At 37.4% G+C, this 27,726-nt stretch overlaps 1 protein-coding gene across 2 annotated transcripts in view; it reads left to right on the forward strand.

Moving 5' to 3' along the window:
* Positions 1 to 2,758: 2,758 nt before the first annotated feature.
* Positions 2,759 to 27,726, forward strand: part of LOC134648188 (uncharacterized) — a 46,989-nt gene continuing 22,021 nt past the window's right edge. The window contains exon 1 of one of the 2 annotated variants that reach the window (XM_063502673.1): positions 2,759 to 3,131. In XM_063502673.1, the coding sequence (XP_063358743.1) occupies positions 3,074 to 3,131 (58 nt within the window). In that variant the 5' untranslated portion in view covers positions 2,759 to 3,073. The remainder of the gene's footprint in view (positions 3,132 to 27,726) is intronic. The other variant, XM_063502680.1, reaches the window with a different exon arrangement.

Below are 27,726 nucleotides of genomic sequence, written 5' to 3' on the forward strand. Positions count from 1 at the left end.
TCCACCGTTCAAATGATGGAGACTATATACCAGCTACCGAGAGTTACAGGCGAATTTGAACGTACACTGACATCAGAATGGTATCTAAATGATGTAATTTTGATATTATTTAGATATCATTCTCATGTCAGTACGTACCTACGTACGTTCGAATTAGCCTGTGTCCCGTTCACAGCAAAATAAAGAGGTTGATAGAGAATACCGTGTGTGGACTGTAACAGGAGCAGATTAACTGTAGGATATATACTCCTCAATTTTACCAGCATTTGTTCAGCGACTTTTAAGGTTTTCCCGAGGGTCTACAGTATGGGGTTCTTCAAAAAAGGAGTGTACAGGTGTTTAAAAAGGTCGGTAACGCGCATGTAACACCTCTGGAGTTGCAGGCGTCCATAGGCTACGGTGACTGCTTACCATCAGGCGGCCCGTATGCTTGTTCGCCACCGATGTGGTATAAAAAAATACAAGTTATTTTTAAAATTCGCTGAACAAATGTTGGTCAGTTTGAGGAGTGCAGCCCACAGTTAAATTTTTTGCTCGTATTACAGGCCACACAGCTGAATCAGAGACGATTCACATGCAGGGGAAAGTGGGGAAACTGTTGTACCTTGGACCTATTTTTACCATTTCTCCAGAGAACATTCAGATAATAATGGATCAGAAGGGATGGATATACTTAGATAAAAATAGACACACTGTTTAGACCGATTTCAAAGAAGGACCTTCTCATGCAATTGCCTGAAAATGGGGTGAATAGGTAATGCACAAAAATGTTGCTTGTATTTTTAAGAACGGTGTATGTAATTTTTCACCACGCCAGCTGGTAAAGGTTCAAAAACTGATAAGGAAGTTGCATTTTGTTCACATGTGAAGCAAAGTAATCAGATGCAAATTTTGAATTGTTTCCTTATGTAAAATGGCAGAATTTAATTTTAAATGATGATTTTGAATAATAAATATTTAATGACGTTCTTTTGGATTGTATTTGGTTTGATATCTTACAGTTAATTTTTTCTTTGGGTTGGTGCGGTGGCAAATTTTGTTCAATTTACCCTCGTGCTTTGAAACCCTCGCAACGCTCAAGATTCCAGTTTTCGAACCCATCGCTACGCTCGTGGTTCAAATTTGGAACCTTTCGCTTGCTTGAATATCAACATTAACACGAGCGGGTCCCCTTGTAAAATAAATAACTGTAAAAATACTATTTATTTTTATTTATTCGTATGGCATTATGAGTCGTTCTACAATTTTATTTATAAACTAGCTGAAGTACCCGGCTTCGCTCAGAGAGTAGACATGTGACTGTGTGGTAGTTGCAAAAATCAAATGGTGCCCAATATTCCAGAGTTCACAACATTGGAGAGTGTTCTGGAACATTCGACAACACTCCAGAATGTTCTTAAATGTTGTGGAATGCTCTCGAATACTCTCGAACGCTCTGGAGTGTTCTAGAAATGTCTAATGGGCGAAATTATCTACCCTTATATCTTCAAAAGCACCACCCTTCAGGTAAAAACAGGAACCTTCTTCATGGAAATATATTCCAGAATATTCTGGGATGTTCTCGAACATTCGAACCTCACGACGGATCTTGCTTTATATACCCCTACCAATAGGTAGCTGCGCTCGGACCCTATAAAAAAGCCTTCGAATGGTCCAGAACATTCAAAAGTGTTCTGGAATGTTCCACAATGATCTAGGCTGTTCTGAAACATTTGAAAACATTCCAGAATATTCTGAAATGCTGTGGAATGCTCTCGAATTTCCCCGAATGTTCTGGACTGTTCTAGAAATGTCTAGCCTCCGAGACCCGAGACACCACCCCAGGTACAAATTTTTGAAGGTATATGTTTCACGATCGATTCTGAACTTTCGTCTATTAAGTTAAGGTTCAATATTCAATAACAATATGACTGCTTCGAAGTCTGGGTGTGGGCGAAACTTTCAGCCCTTATATCTTCAAAAGCACACGCTTCAGGTAAAAACCAACGGGAAACTTCTTCGTGGACGGGAGATAGAGGGCTACCACACCATATAACTTCATCGATCGTATCGGGGCTCATTTCTGAGTTTTAGCGGCACGCACATTGTACTTACACTTTCTTTTAGGACGTCGACTCAGACAGAAAGGGGAAGGCCCCCGCTCTGAGTCGTTCCTCGTGCAAAGGCTGTCCCTGGTGATCCAGCGTGGCAATGCTGCGAGCATCATGGGCACCTTTGCGCCGGGAACGACTTGAAGCGTTGTCTTTTTTTTAAATTTATAATTTTAATTTGTAATTTTAGATATAAATATTGTACAGGATAAAAAAAATATATGATGTACATTATTTTATAATATATATTGATTAATGTCTAGGTTATTCACCCATTGGGCTGCGTTATCACTAAACGCTAAATAAGTCCAGAGGGTCACCAGAGTACATTCATTTTGGGCACTCGTGAATTATATGGAGGCTAGATGTATAGGCGCTCCGCAATCGCAAAATTACTATAGTAAAATTACTATAGGTAATAGTTGGGTTGGCGGATATAGGTAAGTAAGACACTGTGACTCATTAAAAAAAAAACGAATTATGACGTTAACTCAGAAATACCAGATCTGTGAGTTCAATGTTAATTTAGTACCCTACCCAGCTACAATTTCCAAGGGAACAGGTTTTGACCAAAATTAAAATAACGTGCAAGAATACAAAACGCACGCTTCACCCAAAGACATTAAGAAGGTTGTCCAATCCATGAGTATTTAAGTAAGTTAATTACTTTCCAATTTTGCTGGTTAGCGCAGTTTGCGATCAGGTTGCCTGCACACCTGAATAACACTGGCTGGTGAACGCAGTTGGCGTTTGACTTTCGAACGAGCGCCCGATGCGCGCGAAAAACGTAACTGTCAAACTATTGCCGCCATCACTCGGCGTATTTTGACGTTTGGGAATTATAAAACAAAACAAACTTTTTTCATAAATCGTGGGTTTATTTTTAAATTAATTCAGTGTTATTTGAGTGTTTTAATACAATTATTATAGTAATGCAGTGAAAAGTGTGTGTTTATTAAAGGACGTGTAAATTGGAAATAATAATGCAGCTTCTACACAACACACGTGTTGCATGCTGGATTCTACTGGCTGTGACAATAGGTGAGCTATTAAAACAGCTGGTAAACTAAGTAATTTATGTAGATCAAATGAAAGGTTAACCCTTGGTTAACCACATCTTTACTAAAATTCGAATTTATTTATCGAGTGCTTTTTAATGAGTAATTTTCAAGTTTTTAATCGTGCTGGTATACCTAATGCGCTTACGAGTCTCACGACCTTAGTCAATGAGATAGTTGCTCGATTAAAATGATGAATGAACTCTAGTAGAACGGTTTTATATGCACTTAATTATATGTATAATGTGTTTAATAATTAACGAGACCTCTTTATGTTGCGGTTACTACTTTTTATAGGTACAAAATATAAGTATCACTTGATGACTTGTGAATAAAAGTTTATCAATAGCTTTACTATGAACTTGATATAGGCATTATAAAGACTTGTAACTGGCATTTCATTCGAAATTAATTAATCACACCGATTGACATGAATTAACAAAACACTACATCAATTACTGTGTACCTATTCATTGCATCAAATTTAATTAGGCTAATTTAATAATTTACATTACTTACTCATTACAAATAAATATTTCTCATCGGCTATTCGTCAAATAGATTTTAAACTTTATCAGCCATTAATAAGTGTTATATTAGCTCGTTAACGATCGCCTATCGATACTACGCTATATTGAATGTAATACTTTCGCGAGAGAAAGTGGTTACCAATTAACACTTAAGATCCGGCGTTTACAGCAACAGGTTGTGCCGATGCCGTGGGGTTTGTAAACAAATTATAACATCACTCTCGATTTTCACATATTATCATAAAGATAGACCTCGGTATGTTGGCTCCTTTGGCTAACTGTTAGATTATGCTTAAATAGGTATTTTAATCATGAACCTGCCCACTGTGTCTAACTTTGATTCTAAAATTTCTAGTATACATTATTACCTGGGCTATGATACCCACCTACGGCTAGTACTTACTAGCTCACCAGCTCACCACCCTTCATGTTTCGTTTATGGTATTTTACATAGTAATTAGTGTTTAAAGCTCATTAAATTTGTGATTGCATTCTGAAAGTGAGGGGGGAAATGTCTTCAATGTCTAGGTTTTATACGGTAATAAATATGAGCAGAGAGGTCTACAAAAAAGGCCTCCCATTCCATTTTATTTTGCTAAATCATAAGATTATTTGTCTTGGCAAGGTTGGATGTCTGGGCGGCTACTAGTTACACTGGTAGGTATTACAAATGATCTCAGTGAAATCAGAGACCGGTGAAAAAGACAGTCTTGCAATCGGGTACTTTAGGCAGCTCCACATATCTACAATTCCCTCAGATCAATAATACTCTCTGAGTAATAGATAGGTAACTAGGGCCCGGAATTTTGCGTGCGACTACTGACATAATTTAAGGGAGAGAGTACACAGGTAAATCGATATTATCAGTCTAGCTATTACTCTATCAATGCGTATCAGTTTATTACTCTTGAAAATGCGGTTATTTTATCAAATAACACTTGCGCGCAAATACCTACTTAGCTTATCAACTTGTTATAAAATATAAAGGTTTTCGTAATTATACTCGTTTCAAAAAAGCAAATGAAATGGATTAAACTTTCAGATATTTCGAACTTTTTGAAAAAGTTCAGAAAGCTTGAGGTATAATAATTTAATAAAAACTTTAAAATATGTACACAAAATTATAGTATTTTATGCAACCGTTGTTTAAGAGGGGTCAAAAAAGGCGAGTGGCGTGAGTAACAATTTGAGGCGAAGCCGAAAATTGTTAATAAAGACGCCACGAGTATTTTTTGACTCAGTTAAACAACGTTGCATACAATACTTTTTCTACGACCAAGCACTTACTTTGAAAAAAAATTGTAAAATTAACAAATATTTTTCATTCAACAAAAATAATACATAATTAACAAGTGGAATCATATAGGACATATATGTAGGTAAACAAACCAAACCCGGCCACCGCGCCCCGCGCCCCACGGCCGGTTGGTCAGCGACACCTTCTTGTAACTCATGAGGCCCTGGTACTTGCTCTTAGTTATAGTGTGTCAAAGGACTGTCTTATTTCAAACATAGACTGAGATAATCATACTATCTTTGTCTTACACTAGTACTAGCACCCAAAAGAAAAGGATAAAAATAGTTTTTTTGTTCCTATTTACTGACAAATTAGTTTGACCAACTATAAATTATAATTTTGGATAGTTTTTTTTCTCGATTTTGGCCAACCGCGCTCCGCGCTCCACGGCCGGTTGGTCAGCGACACCTTGTAACTCATGAGGCCCTGGTACTTGCTCTTAGTTAAATTACAATTTTGGATAGTTTTTTTCTCGATTTTGGCCGCAGTAGCCTATGGAGACTAACAAGCAACGCTAAGCGGTGTTCGTAGTCTATGGATCTTGCTTTACTGATGTCACAAATGCACTTAGTACTCATCTGTTAGAGATGACAATTAAAATTAGGTTGGCAACAATGTATTTCATACAATATTTTTTAAGTGGTGATTACACGAAGTATCGTAAAAGTACCAAAAAAGATACTGCGTGTATGCACAAATACTTTTTTGGGGAATAGACTAAAGACTTGTCTTGACAACTATAACATAGGGGTTTAAAGGTGTGTGTACGACCTTTTAAATGACAAATAAAGGTACGGGAGTAGAAAAAATAAATAAACTAATTTTTTCGATACCATCGATACACAGTGGTGTTCTCTTCCTAAGACTAGTCAAAAGCCGCGCCCAAAATTCCGGGCCCTAGTTATAACTATGGAAATTAAGCATACAAAGAATAGTACATTACTGCAGACGCCGGGAAAGAAGGGCTTGCCGGGTGAGTAGGTATAGACGGCCGACCGTAGGGAGGCCGGATAGTGATACGAAGTCGGCAAGACCTTTTCACGGCTAGGCATGTATAGTGCTTTTCTCAAACATATGCAATGAAATAAAAAAAATCACCACTCAAAAATACAAATTATAAATATCAACCACCAATAGCTACACGACAAAAGTTTTTTAATTTTCCTTCCAATCCTGCCATAATGACTTTTTTTTTACGGAAGTCGTCCGTATTTCGCGTGTGTAGTGTTCGAATAGACCCTATTAGGGCCATTATACACAACCTGATAATAAGAATCTCAATTTCAATAAATAAAATAAATGCAGAGGATTTTAAATATTGTCTATATAGTCTCTGGTGACTTACGTATAGACAATATTTTAAATTTATTCATCAACACATTGAATCATACAGATTCGTATTCTTAATATCAGTACGTTCGTGTATAACAGGCGTTAACACAGATATTTTGGTCCGATAACCATTCATTCACTAAGAATATAAAAAATATATATAATTCGGCTGTTTAGCCTGTTCACAGACCCCATGTTTACATTAGAATAAAAAAAAAATTACTTCCCGGCCTAGGCCTTCAATTTCGTATGAAATTCCTTTACAGTTCTCTGGAGTTGCTCCGCCCTAAACGTGATACTTCGAAGCCTGATATAACGCCCGGAGCGACGACATTTCATTGCATGTTTGAGAAAAATATTATATTCGAGAAATTATGAAGTACGATATCAGTTTAAAGGCTATTCATAGGACTCGCTAGTGCGTAGCGCGCTTTACCACTAACGGTACCTTGATTGTGTTTCATTGAGAAGGGCAGTCGGCGCTAGTGGGACCCGGTTGGCCAGTTCCGCATCTATGTCAGGATTGTCAGGTGTTAACCGGTATTTTAAAAGCTAGGCACACACTTATTTGATATTAGAAATATCAAAATCTACCTACCTTTATGTATTTAAAGTAAAAACGATGAACGACGTATAATACTAAAATACCTACACAGCTAAAAACAGAGAATATGAAATTGAATTACCACATGTAATCAAATTTAATTGTTATACAGTAATTATGTACATAGCTAGCATCATGTATTCCAGTGGGTGCAAGTGTGACGGATGCGCGCACGCATAGCCCAGTGGTATCGTTACGCTTACGATTGTATGACACGACTGGCGCATTAACACGGATACTACCGATCCATGCCAAATACGATAATAATGGGAATCGGGTTAGATGAAGATGGAACTCCTGGGGCCCTGGTCAAGGTGACAATCGTACATCGACAAACGCCAAACCAATAGAAAATAATGTATAGGTATCGAGATGACAGAAGCTACGAAAAGTCATGTCATGTGACTACGGGCCCGATTCGGATTTTGAACTAGACATCTATTAGATGTCTATTAGACATCACCAAGATAGGACAACGATATCTTTAAGATCTAGCCTGTCAAATTTGACATTTCCGCGATTCTGGAGATACTCTTGAACGATTTCCACAATGTCTAAAACGTCTCGTTATGTATTTTTAGACGTCAAAAAGATTTTCAAACGATCTTAATACGATAATTTAACATAAAAGTGACATTGTTGCCCGAATTGAGCTGCAAAAGATATCTAGTTGAAATCTAAACTACAAGGTATCTAGGAAATATTGTATCGCTTTCTTCTCTAGAACGGATCTTGTTTTCCGAATACCGTGGTATTTCCATAGCATATTTAATTTCGATTATCATTTTCTGTCAATGATTGTCACCTTGGCTAGGCCCTCTGGATATTACGAGCCTGGATTGCGCAACCAGTTAGTTATGGGATAAATAACGCTGATCGGTGGACTCTCTTCACACTTAGATTACTTCTCGGGTTTATTATCCAAGAAAAATATAAAATGTACCTACATTGCCTTGCTCTGCTAAGCTACTATTGATAATGCGCAAATTTCCCCGTGAGAACAAACCACGAAATTCTTTACAAAATTATGAGAAAACGACATAACATTTGTGTAAATGATTGAAAGTCAAACAAGACGTATAACGTAGGTAGTAAAGGGGGCCAATCTGACCACTTTCCCTCATGAAGAAAGTTTTTAAAATTCTAGTGGCGTTCGGATTTGCATAATTATTTGGGACATAAGAAGCGCACAATGATAGATGCATACGGAAATCGATCGGATATTCTTAATATTAATACATAATCACATTGAATTGGAGAGTTGATTACTTAACAGTTTTGAATAAATAAATGTATATACCACTTAAATATATACTGATTAATTTGTTTTCTAACTACTGTGGCAGTTATTTAGCCTTAAATATTCTCCGTTGACCTTACCTTACATACACCAGTCAAACAACTAATAACGGAATTTATTGCCTTGAGCGGTAATGTTGTAAGGAAATCGTCCTTCGAGAGTAGCGAATTAGCGACCAATTCCGCGTCAGTTTACGAGTATGCGTAGGTGTCGTGCGAGACAAAAAAATGCAAAATAAGAATGGTATCCCTAAGCTAACTTCAAAAGGTTGCCTGAGTAGTTTATAAAATGTAAGGCTTGCTATTATAATAAGTCTTTGAATTCGTCATATTACTTGAAATCCAAATTTTTTCCTTTCTTTCTTCAATTGTAAGAAAATAGCCATAGCTCATATGCCTAAAGTTACAAACACATCAAGTTACTCACTGCACCGGTGAAGCGTGAACAGATGAAAACGTCCGATTGTATTGTAATTATATAAATCCCACACTTCCACGGCATACGGCAGAAGTTATAGGTTATTCACGGCCGTTTAACTAACTTAATTGAGGAGAAACATTCTTTAAAATATGGGTCATGCAAAAATTACGTTTTACTTACCAGGTACAAAGTTATACTTATTAAAGTTCTTGCCATTCATGTTCATTGTAAGCCAAGAGAAAGTGAATCAGCACGTACAGATTTTTAGACCTCGGGCAAATATATAACACTGCAATCTGTACTACATATAGTCCGTCAACCAAATCTTGTCAGTAGCAATGTAAAGCAAACTAAAGTAGGGCAACACTCAAAGAGCAGTATTGCGCTAAGAAAAGCAGCAATGTACATCGAACCATAAGATTTTTTTTTCCGCTGAGCGCGCCCTGCGTACGTCAATTCAAATTGTCACTCGCGGTTTATTGAAAAAAATTGAAACATGGACGGACAATTTAAAAGCGATGTTAAAACAATGTTAATCAAAATTATGAACAAATTTGACGATATCAAAAACAACTCTCTATCGTAGTGCTTATATTCTCTTTGTTCCCTATGTCTTCTAAGTTTACTAAAATAAAATCATATCAAAATGCAGATAATTAGATAGTGCATATATTTGTTATTTACAATATAATATGCCACTTGTTAATGTAAATTAGTGTACTGTTCTGAATGAATATGACATACCTGTGTAATTTTTTTGATTGGTATATATTGTACAATATACATATTAAAAATTAATTAAAAATTAAAAAACACGACTGCAGTTTAAAATCGAACTGAAAAGCTAAAAATAATTTTTAGTTTTGTTAGGTACTCAACTTAATGAATGTAAAATAGTATATAAGTGTTCAGTCCGGGTCATAAACAGCAAACGGAAAAGTTTAGGCTCATTTAGGATCGTGACTGTACCTGCATATTTTATTTCTATTGCAGTCGGGGACCTTGATATATTGAAATTTTCCCATTCACAGGTCCCCGACTGCAATCGAAATAAAATATACAGGTACAGTCACGATCCTAAATGAGCCTAAACTTTTCCGTTTGCTGTTTATGACCCGGACTGAACACTTATATTCTATTTTACATTCATTAAGTTGAGTACCTAACAAAACTAAAAATTATTTTTAGCTTTTCAGTTCGATTTTAAACTGCAGTCGTGTTTTTTAATTTTTAATTAATTTATTTTATTTTATACATTTTAGTGACCATACAAACAAACCACATTTTTTATGATTTAAGGAAATTTAGTTGCTTGAAGGAGCTTTCATCATGTTGATCTTTGATATGTTAGCATAAAACGTGCTTAAATATCTAAATAGGTCGGACCCAAAAACCAGACGTATTTAAAAGTGCTATGGCTTAATATCTCTGTAACTACATAATTATTTCCTATTAGTTGGCTTTCGGCCTTCGCAATTAAGATACTTGGGTTGGGGAAGCTGCAGAATGCGTGCACCTTTCTTACGCTCCGGGCCTTCGGCCCTACGCGAAGCTCGGCCTTCGGCCTTCGCAATTAAGATACTTGGGGAAGCTGCAGAAAGCATGCACCTTTCTTACGCTCCGGGCTTTCGGCCCTACGCGAAGCTCGGCCTTCGGCCTTCGCGATTGAGAAACTTGGGGAAGTTACATAAAGCGCGTGCACCTTTCTTACGCTCCGGGTCTTCGGCCCTACGCGAAGCTCGGCCTTCGGCCTTCGCAATTAAGATACTTGGGAAAGCTGCAAAAACCGTGCACCTTTCTTACTCTCCGGGCCTTTGACTCTACGCGAAGCTCGGCCTTCGGCCTTCGCAATTAAGATACTTGGGAAAGCTGCAAAAACCGTGCACCTTTCTTACTCTCCGGGCCTTTGACCCTACGCGAAGCTCGGCCTTCAGCCTTCGCAATGAAGGAACTTGGGGAAGCTGCAAAAACCATGCACCTTTCTTACGCTCCGGGCCCTCGGCCCTACGCGAAGCTCGGCCTTCGGCCTTCTCGATTGGGACACTTGGGGAAGTTACATAAAGCGTGTACCTTTCTTACGCTCCGGGCCTTCGGCTCTACGCGAAGCTCGGCCTTCGGCCTTCGCGATTGAGAAACTTGGGGAAAATACAGAGAGCGTGCACCTTTCTTACGCTCCGGGCCTTTGACCCTACGCGAAGCTCGGCCTTCGGCCTTCGCAATTGAGGAACTTGGGGAAGCTGCAAAAACCATGCACCTTTCTTACGCTCCGGGCCTTCGGCCCTACGCGAAGCTGGGCCTTCGGCCTTCGCGATTGGGAATCTTGGGGAAGCTACAGAGAGTGTGCACCTTGCTTACGCTCTGGGCTTTCGGCCCTACGCGAAGCTCGGCCTTCGGCCTTCGCAATTGAGTTATTGGGGAAGCTGCAAAAACCGTGCACCTTTCTTACGCTCCGGGCCTTCGGCCCTACGCGAAGCTCGGCCTTCGGCCTTCGCAATTAAGATACTTGGGGAAGTTACAGGAAGCACGCACCCGCCTTACGCTTCGGACCGTCGGCCATATGCGGAGTTCGGCCTTCGGCCTTCGTAATTAAAATACTCTGGTAAGTTGCAGGAAGAGCCCATCTATCTCAAGCTCCCAGTTTTTGCCCCCTACGCGGAGCTCGGCCTTCGTAATTAATATTCTTGGGAAATTTGGAAGCGCGCACCGAGCCTGTCTTATGCTCCGGGCCTTCAACCCTACGCGGAGCTCGGCTTTCGACCTTTGCAATTTGAATACTCGGGGAAGTTGCAGGAAGAGCCCATCTGCCGTACGCTCCGGGCCGTCATCCCTACGTAGAGCTCGGCCTTCGGTCTGACACTTTTACACCTTGTTCCGTCAAAGTGGGTGCAAAGTTATATCTGAAGACGGACTCTACAATCTCAGACTCTCTACAAAGAACTTTTACACTTTTCTATTCCTTTAGCGCAATTTAGAACATATTGGCTTGGTTTCAAAACAAGTAAAATATGATTAATATAATACCTACCTATGTATAATTTTTTTTATGATCAGCGGTCAAGCCACTTCCTTTGAATATCCCAACAATAGGATAATATTTGGTTTTATAAGATTAGCTTTTCTTACCATATTTTGTAAATTCTTACTTTCTCGAAATTAGACTTAAACCCTCATATTGTATATATATTATTGATCGTCTTTCAAAGCGCTTCATTTTGATGCCCTACTCGATGGGTTTGCAAGATATTTTTTTATAAATGTTTCGCAATATGGCGTATTTAGTCCGCCATATTGTTTTTATAATGACGTCATATAGCCTATGTCACTCGGGATGACGTAAGGATTCTAATGATACATCATACATCTAAATCGGTTCAGGCATTTAGCTGCTAGGGTGGAACAAAGAAACTTACATACCCACAAACATGAACGCTGAAAACAATACACTCCTTTTTTTGGGCAGTCGTGTAAAAATAAAACAACTGATATTTGGGTATTTATTTAATTTAAAGGTAAATAAGATAAGGGGCACTTTTCGACTTGGTTGCGTTGTACACGTATATAAACCGCCATAGGTAAGTATTGTCTGAAGAGATACTTTCTACTACGAACGCCTTATATTGGGCAAGATTTAATCCTGCAACAAACATGTATGGATTAGGTAGATATTGCGAAAGAACGGCGATATAATCAAGGCTCTTAATACTGTTTAAAAGGTTTACCTTTGTAAATAGTCACAACTGATTGCTGAAAATATTAGACATGTGGGCCTATGGACGGTTTCCAGGACACAATTTATGGTCTTGTTGGATAGATTTAGGCATACGTTTTCATTTTATTTATGCCTTTTAACCCTAAAACAAAAAAACTGAATATAATCTTAAAAGTTCGAAAGAGTTCTTCCAGTACTTGTCATAACCTCCATTTTTAGTAATGTTTACCATCAACGAGCATGATTGTACATTGTAGGCCCCTTAGCTTTGCTTATTCTTATTTAATGTATTGGTATTTAATGGTGACAGCAGAAATATCTCTTGAAACAGAAACGATTCAGAATGAAAACCAAATGAAAACAAATAAGGTGACGGCTGTCATTCACGATCCACATTCCACAGATAAAACACTTATGACACGCGTTTTGGAATTATTTGAACACAGTGTTGCTAACCCGCGATTTTTCAAATTTGCCGCCTTTTACTACTGACAAGATTTGGTTGACGGACTTTAAATATCGTATTATCTACTAACACTACCTATTATTAATTCATCAGGGGCCTTACCATGATGCCCTTAGTAGGCCCCAGGACTATAAAACCTTCTTAATTCTGATAAGATAACTCTTGGATAATGGTTTGTTCAATACATTATCAGGGTGGTTACCATAACGGGCATGTGTATGAACGTTGCGACATACTATTATTATTATTATATGTATGTCTGTCTCAACTCAACCGTCATCTTTTGTCATATACATTTTACAGAAATCAGCTTAGTTGCAAGTAAAAGATTGATGTTTAAATTATTAGTTTTTCGCTAAGTATGTTAATAAATAATTTAAGAGCTGCGTAAATGCAGGCTTCCAAATTGGCCAATACACTGGAAAGATTAAGACAGAAATGACGACATAAGTGTGTTGGTAAATATTAGTCGCCACAAAGATTCTACCCGTCACATCGCCAGTCTCGTTTAATACGGATAAAAGTTTGGCAAACTGCTAGAAACTTGAAGCTGTACGTCATGAGCTGTCGATGCATTGTGTAAAGGCCCTCGACAATGTAGATTGTCGTTAGGGCCAGGGAGTTGCTGATATAGACGACAAAACCCCACACCGGTCGTTGAGATCCTTAGCTTAGATCTTGGTTGAATAGAAAGCATTTTACTCGAGGACGCATTTGACTGATAATAGTAGTTTATGTGACTGTACATAATGAAGGGCATTAAACACGAGTGTGGGTTTAAGAAACGAACGAAGTGAGTTTCTTAAAAGGATCACACGAGTGTTTTAATGCCTAATTATGTACAGTTACATACACTACTTTATCTACCCACATATCATAAGCCTTCATGATGCATTCAGGAGCCGCATATTATGACCGGCATCGCGGTGTTGTTCAGGGCCACTAACAATAATTATTAGTAAAATAAAACAGAAAACAAATGCGAAAATGAAGAAATTGATTTAGAACAATAATTATTATTTACCTACAGTTTGGATGGTGCAGATATTATAATTCACTTGCCCAGCTCGGACAGAAGTATATTTCTTTGTATTGTTTCCTTGACTTAGCTGGTAATAAGTCATTTATAACGTTAGTTGCTTTGTCACGGATATCAGGAGGCGTCGCCGAAATATCTATATCATCTTGATCGCTCATTTTATGGTTTAAATTCAACAAATTGAACAATTTTATGCAACAAAACAAATTTTAGCCTGTAATGGCAGTATTGAAAAGTTTTCTGGCAGCTGTCATAGTTTTTTTTTTTAATTCAGAGACAAACTAGAGTCGGCCCCAACTATCATATCGTTCGATATCTTACTTACGTGCGACATTTGTCAAATTTGTTTGAAAATTAACAATTCATTCCGAACTAAACGTCATCTCGACTGATATTAGAATAGAGGTCAAATCAAATTTCTTTGTTTTTCAAAGATGTTCGAAATTTGAATGCATAATATTATCGAAATCGATGTTATTATTTAGCAATAATAACATTGTTACAGATAAGAAATTTGTTCTAACAAAACAGTATATTTTTATGGTGGTCATAATGTGTGGTTCTTGGACGCATCATGGAGGGTTTATGATATTTGGGTAGATAAAAGGATTATTTTACATTGACCAAAGTTGAGTAATTTCCAATGTTGAATTTCTCAAGGCAAGGGATACATTTTAATGTATGTAACTCCATAAGGTTTAAAAAGAAACGTCAGCGATTATTTGCTTCTTAATTGGAGAGGGTGCATGTATTGATTTTGTGCATGTTTTTAAAGTTAGTTTCCTGGTTAATTTCAAGTATTCTGGTTATGTCCTTTATAAGTATGTATTAAAATATTTAATCGTTATACTACTATGGTTACATTATTGTTACGTTTCATGCAAGCCATTCAAGCAACGTATCCATACATTTTATCGCTTTAGGCTTAAATGCTCATACATACAAATATTTCTATGAAATGTCAATATTTGTTCTTAGATATCACAGTACAATACATTCTTTACATACAAATATGTACCAGCTGTTGTCGTGACCAATTGGTCAACGTGTGTATTTATCCAATAAAGTCAATGTCAAAACTATTTGCTTAGCTATTATTGTGGAATTTCTTTCATGCATACGTGACGCATGTGTATTGTGAAAGTGTCATTTAATATTTACATGGCTATAACAGGTGTACCTGTCTAAAGTTGAAATATGTACCTATCTAAAAACATAAGTTTTCTCCAACCATACCTAAGATCAGATATGATATGATTTGCATGTTGAATTTAAAATTGGAATTGTATTTTTAAAGCTAAGAAATGTCAGCAACTTGAAGGGTCATAACCTTTACAAAATTCATTTCAATAAACATTTAAACCGTCTCTTGATTCTTGATCGAGTCGCAAGGCTTGCGGTCTCTCAAGGGTGTTACAATGTGAAAGGTGTAAATTACATTAGTCGCCAGAAACCACCAGAAACAGATGCTCAATGATTTCACACACGTGTCAAACATACGAGGCTATCATCATTAGCTTCGTCGCTACGTGTTAAACTTTACCTCTCTCTATTTACCTTTTTTATTTATCAAGTATTCGTTTCGTCTGCATTTATTACTTATTTTATAAGGTTTAGATTAAAACCATAATTTTTTTTAAATAGGTAAGTAAGGTATCAAGAATCCAGGGGCCTCATTCGACAAGCGACTTTCGACGTCTCGTGTTGAACTCCCGTTGAATCTGAACAATCCTGTGTCAAAATTTGACATTAGCGATCCACAGTTAGGTGACAACCAAACCAAACCATTATAAACCTTAAAGTAGAAATAAAACAAAGTAGATTTTTGTTGAATTATTGGTTGTATCAAATGATAGTATTCGCACTTGATGAACATGCGATTCATTCAACTGTTGAATTGAAGTGGACGCGAAATCTGACAGTTATGCATCTCGAATCCGGGCCCAGGATTGTTCTTGAGTCAGGGTGCTAAACGGATTATAACAAATTAAATTATACAACTAAGGCACTTTTTAGTGTAGTGACATCTATTCTAACAAAGTTTGTGCGGTACACTAAAAATAGTACTTGGTATTGAAGACCGGCTTACAGCACAGCAACATGTCCGAGCTGTAATGAATTTCACTGGGATTGCCTCCTCCACAACCATAATATATGTCTCATATTAATGCGTAAAGTAAAAACCATACCAACCACACATATGCTTTTCGCAGTAGACGCCCCTTGCAGCGTTTTAAAGAGCGTGGTACTATCATCTGTTATCTGAAATTGTTACTCTTAGAAGGCCGCAAAAATATGTGACACACTCTAATGGCTATACAAATAAGATCGTATCAGATATTTTTACGACGTTCGTCGTGTAACATATTATTGCAGATGACTGTACATATCACAAATTTCTTTTCCAATAACAGCTAGGTACTTATACTGACCGAGACAATCGGACTGTCACCAGCGGTGACTCTTCAACCTGTCATTTCACAGACTGCACCGTCCGCTCCAATAACGTTGTTTAGTTTCTCTATAAACGTTTCCAGTGAAGACAGTGAATTAATTGGTAGAATGTCGCTTCAAGTTCAGGAACGATGTCAGTCACGAACTTAGTAAGACTACATAAGTAGTATAATTATATCAAGATTTACCAACAGTTACGTATATACATATGAATTTCTGGCACATTTCTACGTAACTCCATTCTTACATTACCTACCCTGTGTAGTTAATTGTTAACCATATTTAAACGTTTCTAGACGTCTGTTTTCTCGCTAGTTGGTTTAGATGAAAACTCGTGTAGCATATTTTGCTATCTGAGTGTCCCACTGCTGGGCATAGCCTGCCTCCCCTTGATTTGCACGACTCCCGATTTGGTGTTTCCTCTGGCCAGTTGTTAGGAGGGCTATGATGCTTTGTCACCAAATCATTAATCATTTATTGCGTGATATGTGAAATACCTGATAAGTGATTAAATTTGGTAAAAATACGCGAGGATAAAGTACAAGTGACTAATGATAGCGTGACATGATTTGAGCTTTTGAAAAATCAATTTCAATCTCGATGACTTAAGGCCTATTTTAAAGAATAGATTACTTAATCACATTCCACCACTTATCTACTTTTGCCATTGACTGATAAAAATCATCCGTGGTTTGAGCTTTTGAAAAATCAATTCTAAACAAGTTTACTTAAAGCGTATTTTAATGAATGACATCCTATCACCACTTATCCACATGTGACGTTGATAGTTAAAAGTTATCCACGGTTAAAGCTTTTGAAGCTTTATTTCTAAGTACTTAGAGTTTATAGTCTTTGAAATAAGCTACATTATCGAATTAAGGTAGAACCGGCTGCAATACTTAATTAACGAAGGCTCATATTTGCTTGTAAATTCATACAAAATTTTAAAGACAGTAGACCTTATTAACCTCAAATACGGTGAATTTTATACGTCAAACCATCTGTCAAAATCAACTAAATCGTAGGCCCTCATACTCATACTCATACTCATACTCGTTTATTCATAAAGCCAATTTACATGTCAAATAAATTATACACTTACACTTAAACTTAAAATTATATATACAATCAATCGAAAATTAAAACAAAGCTTATTTACATGTCGAATTAAAATTGGAAAACTTAGCCACCTTACTAAGACAACTGCTCGATGCATGTGGCCGTTGCTCTCCGCCTAATAGCCCTAATAGGTTGCCATGGGTATGCCAACCCCACCAATGCATCTACAGTTCCACTGTGGGGAGCAACGGCCACCATGTCTTGAGCTGCTGCCGTTGCGTTGGGAGGTTCTCACGGCACCATGTTCTTAATGACATCGTTAGGAGAGCCTTATTGTCAGAGTTACCTAATATCCCATGTATGCTTGAGCCGCCAGGCTTTAGCCGATCGGACGGCATAAGGCCTGACGGCTAGACCCTGGTGCCGTGGGAAAGTGCTTACTGTGGGACGCCACGTGCGTCAGTACTTTTGCCGCCCCGCATCTTAGTCGTATAATGCGGTCGGCAGGAGCGGCTGCTGAGCATGCGGCGTCTCTTAAAAACCGGCCAAGTGCGAGTCGGACTCGCGCACGAAGGGTTCCGTACCATTAGGTACGCAAAAAACGGCAACAAAATCACGTTTGTTGTATGGGAGCTCCACTTAAATATTTATTTTATTTTGTTGTTAGTACTTATTATTTGTTGTTGGCAACAGAAATACCTAATATATCATCTAAATAGAAAGACAGACCGACGGACAGCGGAGTCTTAGTAATGGGGTCCAGTTTTTCCTGAAACCCTAAAAAGATAAATACTCGGCGCTGAGCGGGTATTTATTCGTCTCCCTCGGTGTCGAGACTTCGGGATGCTCCGGGAGCTGGGACCTCGCCTGTTTGAAAGGGGCCTTGACCCCCGCTCCGAATTTTTCCTGATGTAAAGACTGTCCATCGCAATCTAACGCGGTCCTAGGTCCTTGCTAAAGTCTGCAGCGATATTGATAGCCCACGCAGTGCAAGTGTTATTTACCCGTCATAAATTCATAGAAGTTTGACGTTTAAAATGACGCTTGCACTGCATGGGCTATCAAAATCGCTGCAGACTTTTCTCGGTCTGACTCTATTAACTACTCTATACAGGGTTACAAACCTCGATGTCCAACATTTTTTTATATCACTACGTGGGCTACTACCAATATTTTTTATATTAAGGCTAGATTTTAGGAAATAAAGTTGTATATCAAAGAAGTAAAAAATAAAATTCGCCACCGAAGTCAGGCACCGAACGTCAACGTTTGTTTAATTTTATTGATTGACACGAAAATGTATATTACCTAGTTGTATATTTTAAATAACTTGACATATTTTTAATTTATATTATTTGCATGTATAAATTTGCCAGCGCTTTGGTGCGAACTGTAATGCTGTGTAAATATATTGTAATAAATAATAATAATAATAATAATCTCTGAGAATCGCCTAATAGCCTAAAAATTGTATTTTTCACCACTTCTATACCATGAGAGCACCTTATCGTGCCCAGTGAGCACCACGATAAATTAATCAAAGGCTAGCCGTCAAAAATCGACTATATGTCTAATTATCCAACAAACGTAGCCATTAACGTCTATCGCTGTCAAAGTGGACAAAACGGTATGAATGTTATAAAAATGTATAATTCTAGACAAGTGTCTTTTATATCATTTAACTTATGCACTTATCAACTAAGTTTAAGTTGGAAAAGTAGACAAGTGACAATTATCCAACGACCATATTATGCAGTTAATCGTTTAACGACTATCGCTGTCAAAAGTGGAAAAGACGACAAATCAATAAGAACTGGATAAAATGTCAGTTTTATCATCATTTATACAACTATATCATTTATACAGTCGACCATCATAGCCCTACAGGACGCTAGGAAGCTGTCCAGTTCATCACGCCATCTCCATTTGGGCCTGCCCCGTCCACGTTCCTCTACCGGCATCCACTTGGTGGCTAAGCTAGCCCACCTCTCCGGATGCATGGGCGTTTTTTTTTGTTGTCCCCTACACTTTTTTTTTCAAATTTGGAATTTTTTATGTTATTTCTACTCAGAATCACGAGCTCTTTCTATCCTAATAGGAGAAAAAAAGTGTCCTAAGGTTTTTATTTCCATTACGTCACCATTTTTCATAGACTTTGTATGGCGGTCGCGGAATGGAAAGATCGAAAAATGTATGGAAATTTTGGGACACTTTTTTTCTCCTATTAGGATAGAAAGACCTCGTGATTCTGAGTAGAAATAAAATAAAAAATCCCAAATTTGAAAAAAAAAAGTGTAGGAGACAACAAAAAAAAACGCCCGCATGCGGTAGACGTGACCGGCCCAGTCCCATTTGAGCCTAGCGATTTTAGATTAAGTATGTTATTTTATAAATTACCTAACGGCTTTAGATTTTTGCATGATGCTGATTATTATACAAATCAATTCGTTATGAATTATTCAGATGTTAAAAGATTTCACTTTTATAAATACCTACCTACTATTTGGTAATTGAATGACCCAGAATATTAATCTTGATAACCAATATAATTGATTTTTCACACATGTTTGAATTTTGTGTCATAATAGTTTAAATGTTACTCAGTTTTCTTCAAATGCAAAATATATCTGATTTGTCCAAAATATGACAACCTTCAATAGCGCCCAAAACATTTGATCGTGCGAACTCACCACTTTCTGTGAATACTAAAGAGTCCTCCGAGATAATGGTGTCACGGCTACTGATGTCAACATGACTCGGTAGTTAGTCTAGCTTAATGTGCTGACTCTTAACCTCTACCGCTCTAAGTATATTGAATCTTTTTATTTTGCGTGGGCCGAATGGCGAATTTGGGACTATGTAAATGAATAGTAAAAATGTACTTAAATGAAGTACCTCAAGCATAACTATATTTCAAGCTAAGCTTCATTTTCAAACAAAACGTTTTCATTTCGTTTGAATGGTTTTTAAATATGCCACACTAATCTGCACGCACTTATCTTTTTTGAAGTGAAGACTTCTTTAGCGGCGCTGGGCACTTTTTGAGGTGGGGAAAAAATGATAAACTCGAGACAGCGTAAGGCGATCACGTGACCGTAAGGGGCGTAAGGCGATCACGTGACCGTAAGCCCCGTAAGGTGGCCACTCATAATTTAAATGGAATTTAAATCAATAAAGGAAAACTCAATGTTATTTGACATTTATGTTGCGGACTCCTTTTCAAGACTCTTTACCTATGTTCAAATAATTTGACGTTGTCATTGCAGTATGAAAAATAAACATGTCAATGAAAAAGTGTGATCTTATTTGAGAATGATAATAATATTATATAATAAATAAATAGAATACCTCCGCTAAACGTATGTATCGTGTTACCGGGCGTCGGTAACATAGTGAGGTGAGTTTTCACTTCTATCGGAACTCCCGGAGTGCAACCGTTTTTGCTTGTTTTATATCGGTGCAATGCATCCCGGGACTCGCATAAAGGATGACTCACGTTAGACCGTTTCTATGGAAAGCGTCACGTGATCACCATCATCTGTCATAGAAAAGTAAGCCCGGAAGCTCCGGCCTAGACACGGCCCGGTCTAACGTGAGTCATCCTTAAGTATACCTACCTCCTTATAAGTCCAACAATTCATTCGACCCAGACCAATTTCCGTACTTATGCATGGCGAGTCCGCTCAGTGTCCTAGGTAGAGTTTGTGCGGAAAGAGAAGAGCCGTGGAATGTATGGGGCCCAATACATTCCGCGACTCTTCTCTTTCCGAACAGACTCTATTTATGATTGCTTCGAGTCTTAAAATGACTGGTTGGTACTTTAAAATGGTTTGCTCTCGGAAAGCTTTCACTGTGGAGGGTGAGCTTTGTGTTTACAAGACATCCAGTCTTAGTCCTATTACTATACGGCATACGAGTACATACATTTTGCATACATTTTGTGTAGAATGGAGAGTAGTAGTAGTAGTAGAGCCATTTATTCCAATAAATATTACATTTAGTTTACAAAACATGACAATTTAATTTTATAAGTACTTAATTGAATCATTATGTATTGTATTTATGTATTTCTTAAATATTTATTGAGATGTCCATTTCTGGACATAGGCCTCCTCCATCGTGTGTCATTTATTTCTGTCCGCGGCCATTCTCGTCCAGTACGGTTACCATCAGTTTGTCACTGACATAAACGCCGTCGAGAACGTAATTTACTTTCTATATATCCCGTTTGCACGAATATGCGAGTGCGAGCGAGATGTATAGAAAGTAAATTACGTTCTCGACGGCGTTTATGTCAGTGATAAACTGATGGTAACCGTACAGGCTACGCCAGCCACGGCCTCGATGTCGTCCCGCCAGCGGCGCCGCGGGCGGCCCCGTGATCTCTTGCCGTCGCGCGGGTACCAATGTAGCATTTGTTCGCTCCAGCGACCGTCTTTTGTTCGTGCTGTGTGCCCGGCCCATTTCCATTTCAGTCGGCAAATTAGTTCGGCGGCATCAGTAATTTTGGTCTTTTTACGGATGTCGACGCTCTTTATTTTATCTAATAATTTGATGCCAAGCATGCTGCATTCTGCAGTTCTTTGGAATACCCGTACTTTATTTATTAGTTCGTTAGTTATGGCCCAGGTCTGACATCCGTAAATAAGGGTTGGAGTGACGACTGAGCTTTCTTTTTTAATTTGATATCCAAATTTGACTTGAATATGTGTTTTAATGACCAGTAAGCGTGCTTTCTGCTCCATGCTTTCTTTATGCGTTTCTCAATTTCGTCTAATTTGCGTTGTCTTAACGATATATTTTGGCCAAGGTATATACTTAGTATATACTTAGAAGACAATAGTCTTCCGCGTAGGCAATAATTTTCGACTGTATAGATACCGATATTGGTTCACTGTTTGACATTACGCGGGTTTTATCGGGATTCATTTCCAATCCGCATTCTCTACTTTGTTGATCTAAGGTTTGAAGCATGAATTGAAGCTCTAGATGACTCTCTGTCACGAGAACAATGTCATCGGCAAAGCGTAGATGACTTAACCGCTTACCGTTTATTCTAATACCGCACTCGTCCCAGTTTAGCCTTCTAAAGATATATTCCATCAGAGTAGTGAACAGGTTTGGTGAGATAGGGTCTCCTTGTTTTACTCCTCGTTTGATATCGAATTTATCTCCATTCCTTTCTAACTTCACTACGGCCTTACTTGTCTTATATATTTCTTGTAATATATTTATATATTTGGTATGAACACCCTGCTCTTTTAGAGCTTTCCATAGAGTTTGATGCGAAATAGAATCGAGAAGGAGTGGAGAAGTTACGTCTAAAACCTGCTTGTTAGATTGGCTGTTCGGAGTCTAGGGTTTGTTTTATTCTATTCAAAATAATGTTTGTAAATAACTTGTATGTTGATTGCAAGAGGCTTATCGGGCGGTAGTTATTAATATTCAGCGGGTCGCCTTTTTTATATAGAAGTGTAATTATTGACGTTTCCCAGTCTTGTGGAATGTTTTCTTCGTGGATAATTTTATTAAATAGATCTGTCAATATCGGCGTTAAAGGTTCTTGTATAGCTTTGATGAATGAATATAGAATGAATATAGAATATAGAAATAGAATGGAGAGTAGTTTTCAAAAAAAAAGATTATTAGTGATTGGTGGATGTCTAGACTAAGAAAGTGTCCATGAAAATGCGTCAGGTTAAGTGTTCAATCAGGCAAACTAGTTAGGTCTAGATGGCATATGTGACCTAGTCGAAGCGAGTTTGCTGCACACTTGCAGTGGCACAGCCGGCCGGCCCTTCACGGCCCGGCCTCAACGCTTCCGTGTCCGATATAAGTATTGTGACTTGTGACGTTGCTCCAGTTATTGACCTCATAAAGTTCCTGCTCTATACGAATGTGTTTTCGAATCAATTTACCAGAATTCGTGATTGCGGATAAAAACTGTTTAGAGAAGTTTTCTTTACAAGCGAAGTTATAATGACTAATATTTTATAATTTTGCGTTTGACATTACCCGATTCGGAGGCCTTGTATCTAGCTTTTTAATAATATACAGCACTCGCATTTCAAACCACATGTTAGTTATAAATATATGCGTTTTGTAGTAGGTACAGTGTAAAGCTTTAGTTTTATATGTATATTCATTTTGCGCATTTTATTCAGAGCAAAAAGCCATTCCTCGTTTGGCGCTTAAAAATTAAGGTTAAGGCCAACGTTGACTTCTTCATTTTTTAAACGTTGTCACTTGATAATGGTTTTGGTGTAGGTATGTATGCTTTACTTTCACGTTAGCAGTGAAAGGTTGTCTGCATTATTCAAGTCTAAAACTAGTATTTAATTTAAGTAAATTGACTACTTATACAAAAATAATTTTGAAACGGACGGATGGCCTCCGATTTCGCGCTCGTTAGGCACCACTAGGCACTTAATTATAGAGCGGTTAATTTTAAAATTTAACAATAGCTTAGCGTTTGTTTCGCTGTTTGCTATATCTAATAAAGTAACTAATCATGACACAAAAACAGAACCGAAAAGTTCCAAGTTAACATTTTTTGGTATGGCTCGTGCGCGATGTCAGGCAGATGTCAGATATCCACACAGAGCGCTTGCGCCGATGGGTTATTAAGATAGTGGGCACGCGACTATAACTAACCGTTATTTTTTAACTGCTGTCTTATTAGACAGAAGGCTATGATAAAATGATTGCAAGAATACCTAAAAATAAAAATGACTTTTTCCTGAAATCATGTTACGGAACAAAATGGAGTGGTTTGAGTAAAAAACAAGGCCAGTCAAGTGAAGATAAACTGTACTGAGGGATAAACTTAAACTTAATAATGCAAATAAGTTTATAGTTTATATTTCAAAAAATAAAAAAAATGCTATGTAACAAACTACAAATCTACGGTTTTCGGACTTAAACTTGTGCTGCATTACTTCTTGGCCTTCTTGCCAATTTTCACGATTCTTGATGAACGGAAAGTTCATGATATAGGTTTGATTCCCTATAATATAAAATATGCGCCATAAACGGAGCATAACCTCTAAGAGGTAGCACACCTGAGTATTTGATATTCATTTCAGCTTGATAGCTTGACGCGTTCCTGAGCAAAAGTGTCTTGACAGACGGACAAACGGAAAGGTGGACAAGGGATTCTATAAGGGTTTAAGTAGGTATACCTATTAATATTATTATGAGTCTCGTGAATTTATTTGACATATTTCATACATGTTATATTACATTGAATGAAACTCGAAGAAAGTCTTACATTCTATGATGTGAAAACAGTAGTTTATGTCATAAAAACAATAACCATAATTTACCGCAAACGGGCAATAATTCTGTAACATTCACGTTTAACGGAGCTGGTTGTGTCACTGTGAACTGTGATTATATTGTGAGGATATACAAGACTGGTTTAACCGGACAATGCCTACTTGTTACGAAAGCGGATATTTTGCATTGAACTGCAAAAAGCTTTCAGTTTACTCTTTAGCCAGTCTGTAGAATATTCATAAGTATGGAATTTGTATTTATTTATGATATGGAAAACTAACCACCTTAGACTCATGAATACTGTAAGTGTTGTGGAAAAATAGCGGGAAACATTCAGCTGTTAGTTGTCTTCAACTTATGGTGACCATTGACTGTTTTACTTAATTTACATACTTACGTACTTAAAATGTATGGTTAACCTTTATTTTTACCTACAATATTCATGCAGTCTTAAAACATTTCAAACCGAAGCTGTGAAGTGACTATTTATTACCTCCTTAGGCAAGTATTTATCATTAGTATTCAGGTTATTGCTAAATTTACATGATTAAATAGTCCACGTTTTAGTTTGTATGTTTATTTTTTATATATAGACACCTAAAGTTATATCATATTGCCTGATATACGTAATTAATTGGACTTATTCATCTCAGTCTACACAAGTGCACATGGTCATAACGTTTTCCTTCACGATTCACAATGAGTGTATCTATGTTAGTACTTACATTTCCTCTACAGCTCCTACCGAGTTCTATGTCCTATGGTCTCAATGTTTTACAAGTCTAAGTGATCATGTCTGTATGTATGATCTCCGAATTCCGAATACGCATAGTTGTTATAGTAGGAGGCATAGTCTCTGATTATGATAATTAATCAGATGTAATTAATACCAATACACCCCGCTCGCACTCGTTTATGTTATGTGGGAAAGTGATGCATCCATAATGCTATAAAATTGCATGGTAAGGTCAATTCGGGTATTACGGGTAAGTGTAGCTGTGGAGTAAGTGTAGGTACCTAACATGCATTCCTACCGGGGCCTGTTTGATAATAAACGCCAGAAAAAAGTACCTAAGCGAAATTTGAAGTCGCAATAAACTTTAAGTCCCAATATAATATGTAAACAGACCCTAATGTGAAGGCCCACTTAACTTAACCCGCAGCTAAACTTACTCGTATTGATATTTTTTTTTTTACGAATATTAAGACACCTTCGTTATGATATTAACCGAACAGACCAAGGCGCATAATGTCGTCAACCGCGACAGATGTCGTCAAATTAACGTCAAATTGTCGTCATTATTTATCATTACCCGCGGTACAGTCATTAAACTAATCGGTGTTAGATGGCTATCGGTCCATATATAATGTCTAGCTTATTGTTTTATTACGTTACACGCTTAACGCTTTTAATTTTGCAACCTCATATTTGCTTTAATTTGCAACTCTGCTGGGTGGTGTAAATGAGATTAGAATTGAATTGGAATTAGTTCATCTGACATATTAATATGAACTTATTTACCACTGCTGTTATACTTACAGTGAAAATTAGTTTACATCTCAAGGGAGCAGCAATTTCGTGCCCGTTAACCAGGTATTCCATTGGAACAGGTTGTAAGAAATATCCAGGTTTAAAAATAGTTGTCTTAATTATAGAGGTTCTCATTAACAGAGGTAGTAGTGTTCTGACAAAATTATTTTATGGAGGTGGTAGCGCTTCACCACAGACATACAATTCCTGCTCGCGCTTGACAGACAGCTGAAGTGTGCGAAAGGGAAGCCATCACGTATATGAACATCCCATGAGTGCGAAAAAGTCAGACTACCAATGAGAAAACGTAACCACTTTTGACTTTGACGACGGCCGCGGACGGCCAAGAGCGTATCACGGTAATTTTCAAATTGAAAAATATACACGGATTAGGACAAAAAGTATTAAATAAAGTAATTCAGCGAAGATGGTGTATTGTAGTGTGTCGGATTTCAGTGTTACAGTGCCAAATAATCCAAGCAAATACTCATTTCAGAGGATTTATGATATTCCGAGCGAAATTTTCATAACGATATTTTGTCAAATTAACAGCGTAAAAAATGTAGGAAGCCGGTTTATAAACTTCATTATAAGTTTTTCTTCCTTTGTGTGCTAATATTTTATCATATTAGTCTATAATTTAAATTATTTTGTGTAAAAACATAACCTGTTACTTTACGCTAGGGCTTGACAAAATGTTCATATGACAGACATCGATAACTTGTCGGTATATTAATAGCTATGTAATTATTTCTTCACAAGACATAATTAAGATATTAGATTTTATAACCGACTTCAAATAATAACGATTGTTATACCTTTTTGAAGGTGCTCATGTTTAGCGATAAATTTAAACTTCACTTTCCAACACAGTAAGAGTTACATTAAGATAAGTCTGCAACGATTTTGATAGCACACGCAGTGCAAGTGTTATTTATACGTCATAATGTCGTAGAATTTTAACGTTTAAAATAACACATTTGAAAAAGTAGTCGATAAAGCAATCAAACATCGACAGATTATTAATATGTTGTAACATGACATCACTATTTTTGATCTCACATAGACAATTTACGCACACACTTGCATTTCATTTTTGGTCGCACTTTTGAAGATTGACAGTTGTTCTAGTCATATTAATTCTATGCGCTTCACTGAGGTTGACAAATTCAAATCCACAACGTAGGCTTCGTCAAATGGGCACAACCATGATATTTTAATTTCCAGTTTTTTCAAGATTATTTTGCCTCATACTCGGAGCAAAATAAAATTTTGCTCACTGTCTGTTAAGTATCATCTTTGTCCGAGCAACTGAGGTAAAAATACATTGTAATGGAAAACCGATTTTAGAATGTACTTATTTATAAGTAGGAGGTAACAACAGTAACGCAGTTTTGCCGCCTGAAAAGCCAATGGATTGCAGCTTGCAACTTGAACTTTAAGTTAATAAGTTCTTATTCTTACTTGAAAGGAATCGCTTGAGAAGAGTGCTTGTCTACTCCGTTCATATCCCATATTGTTACAAATGTTATTAATAACATAACATTAAAAAGTATACA

This window comes from Cydia amplana, chromosome 1 (genome assembly GCF_948474715.1).
Source record: "Cydia amplana chromosome 1, ilCydAmpl1.1, whole genome shotgun sequence".
NCBI lineage: Eukaryota > Metazoa > Arthropoda > Insecta > Lepidoptera > Tortricidae > Cydia > Cydia amplana.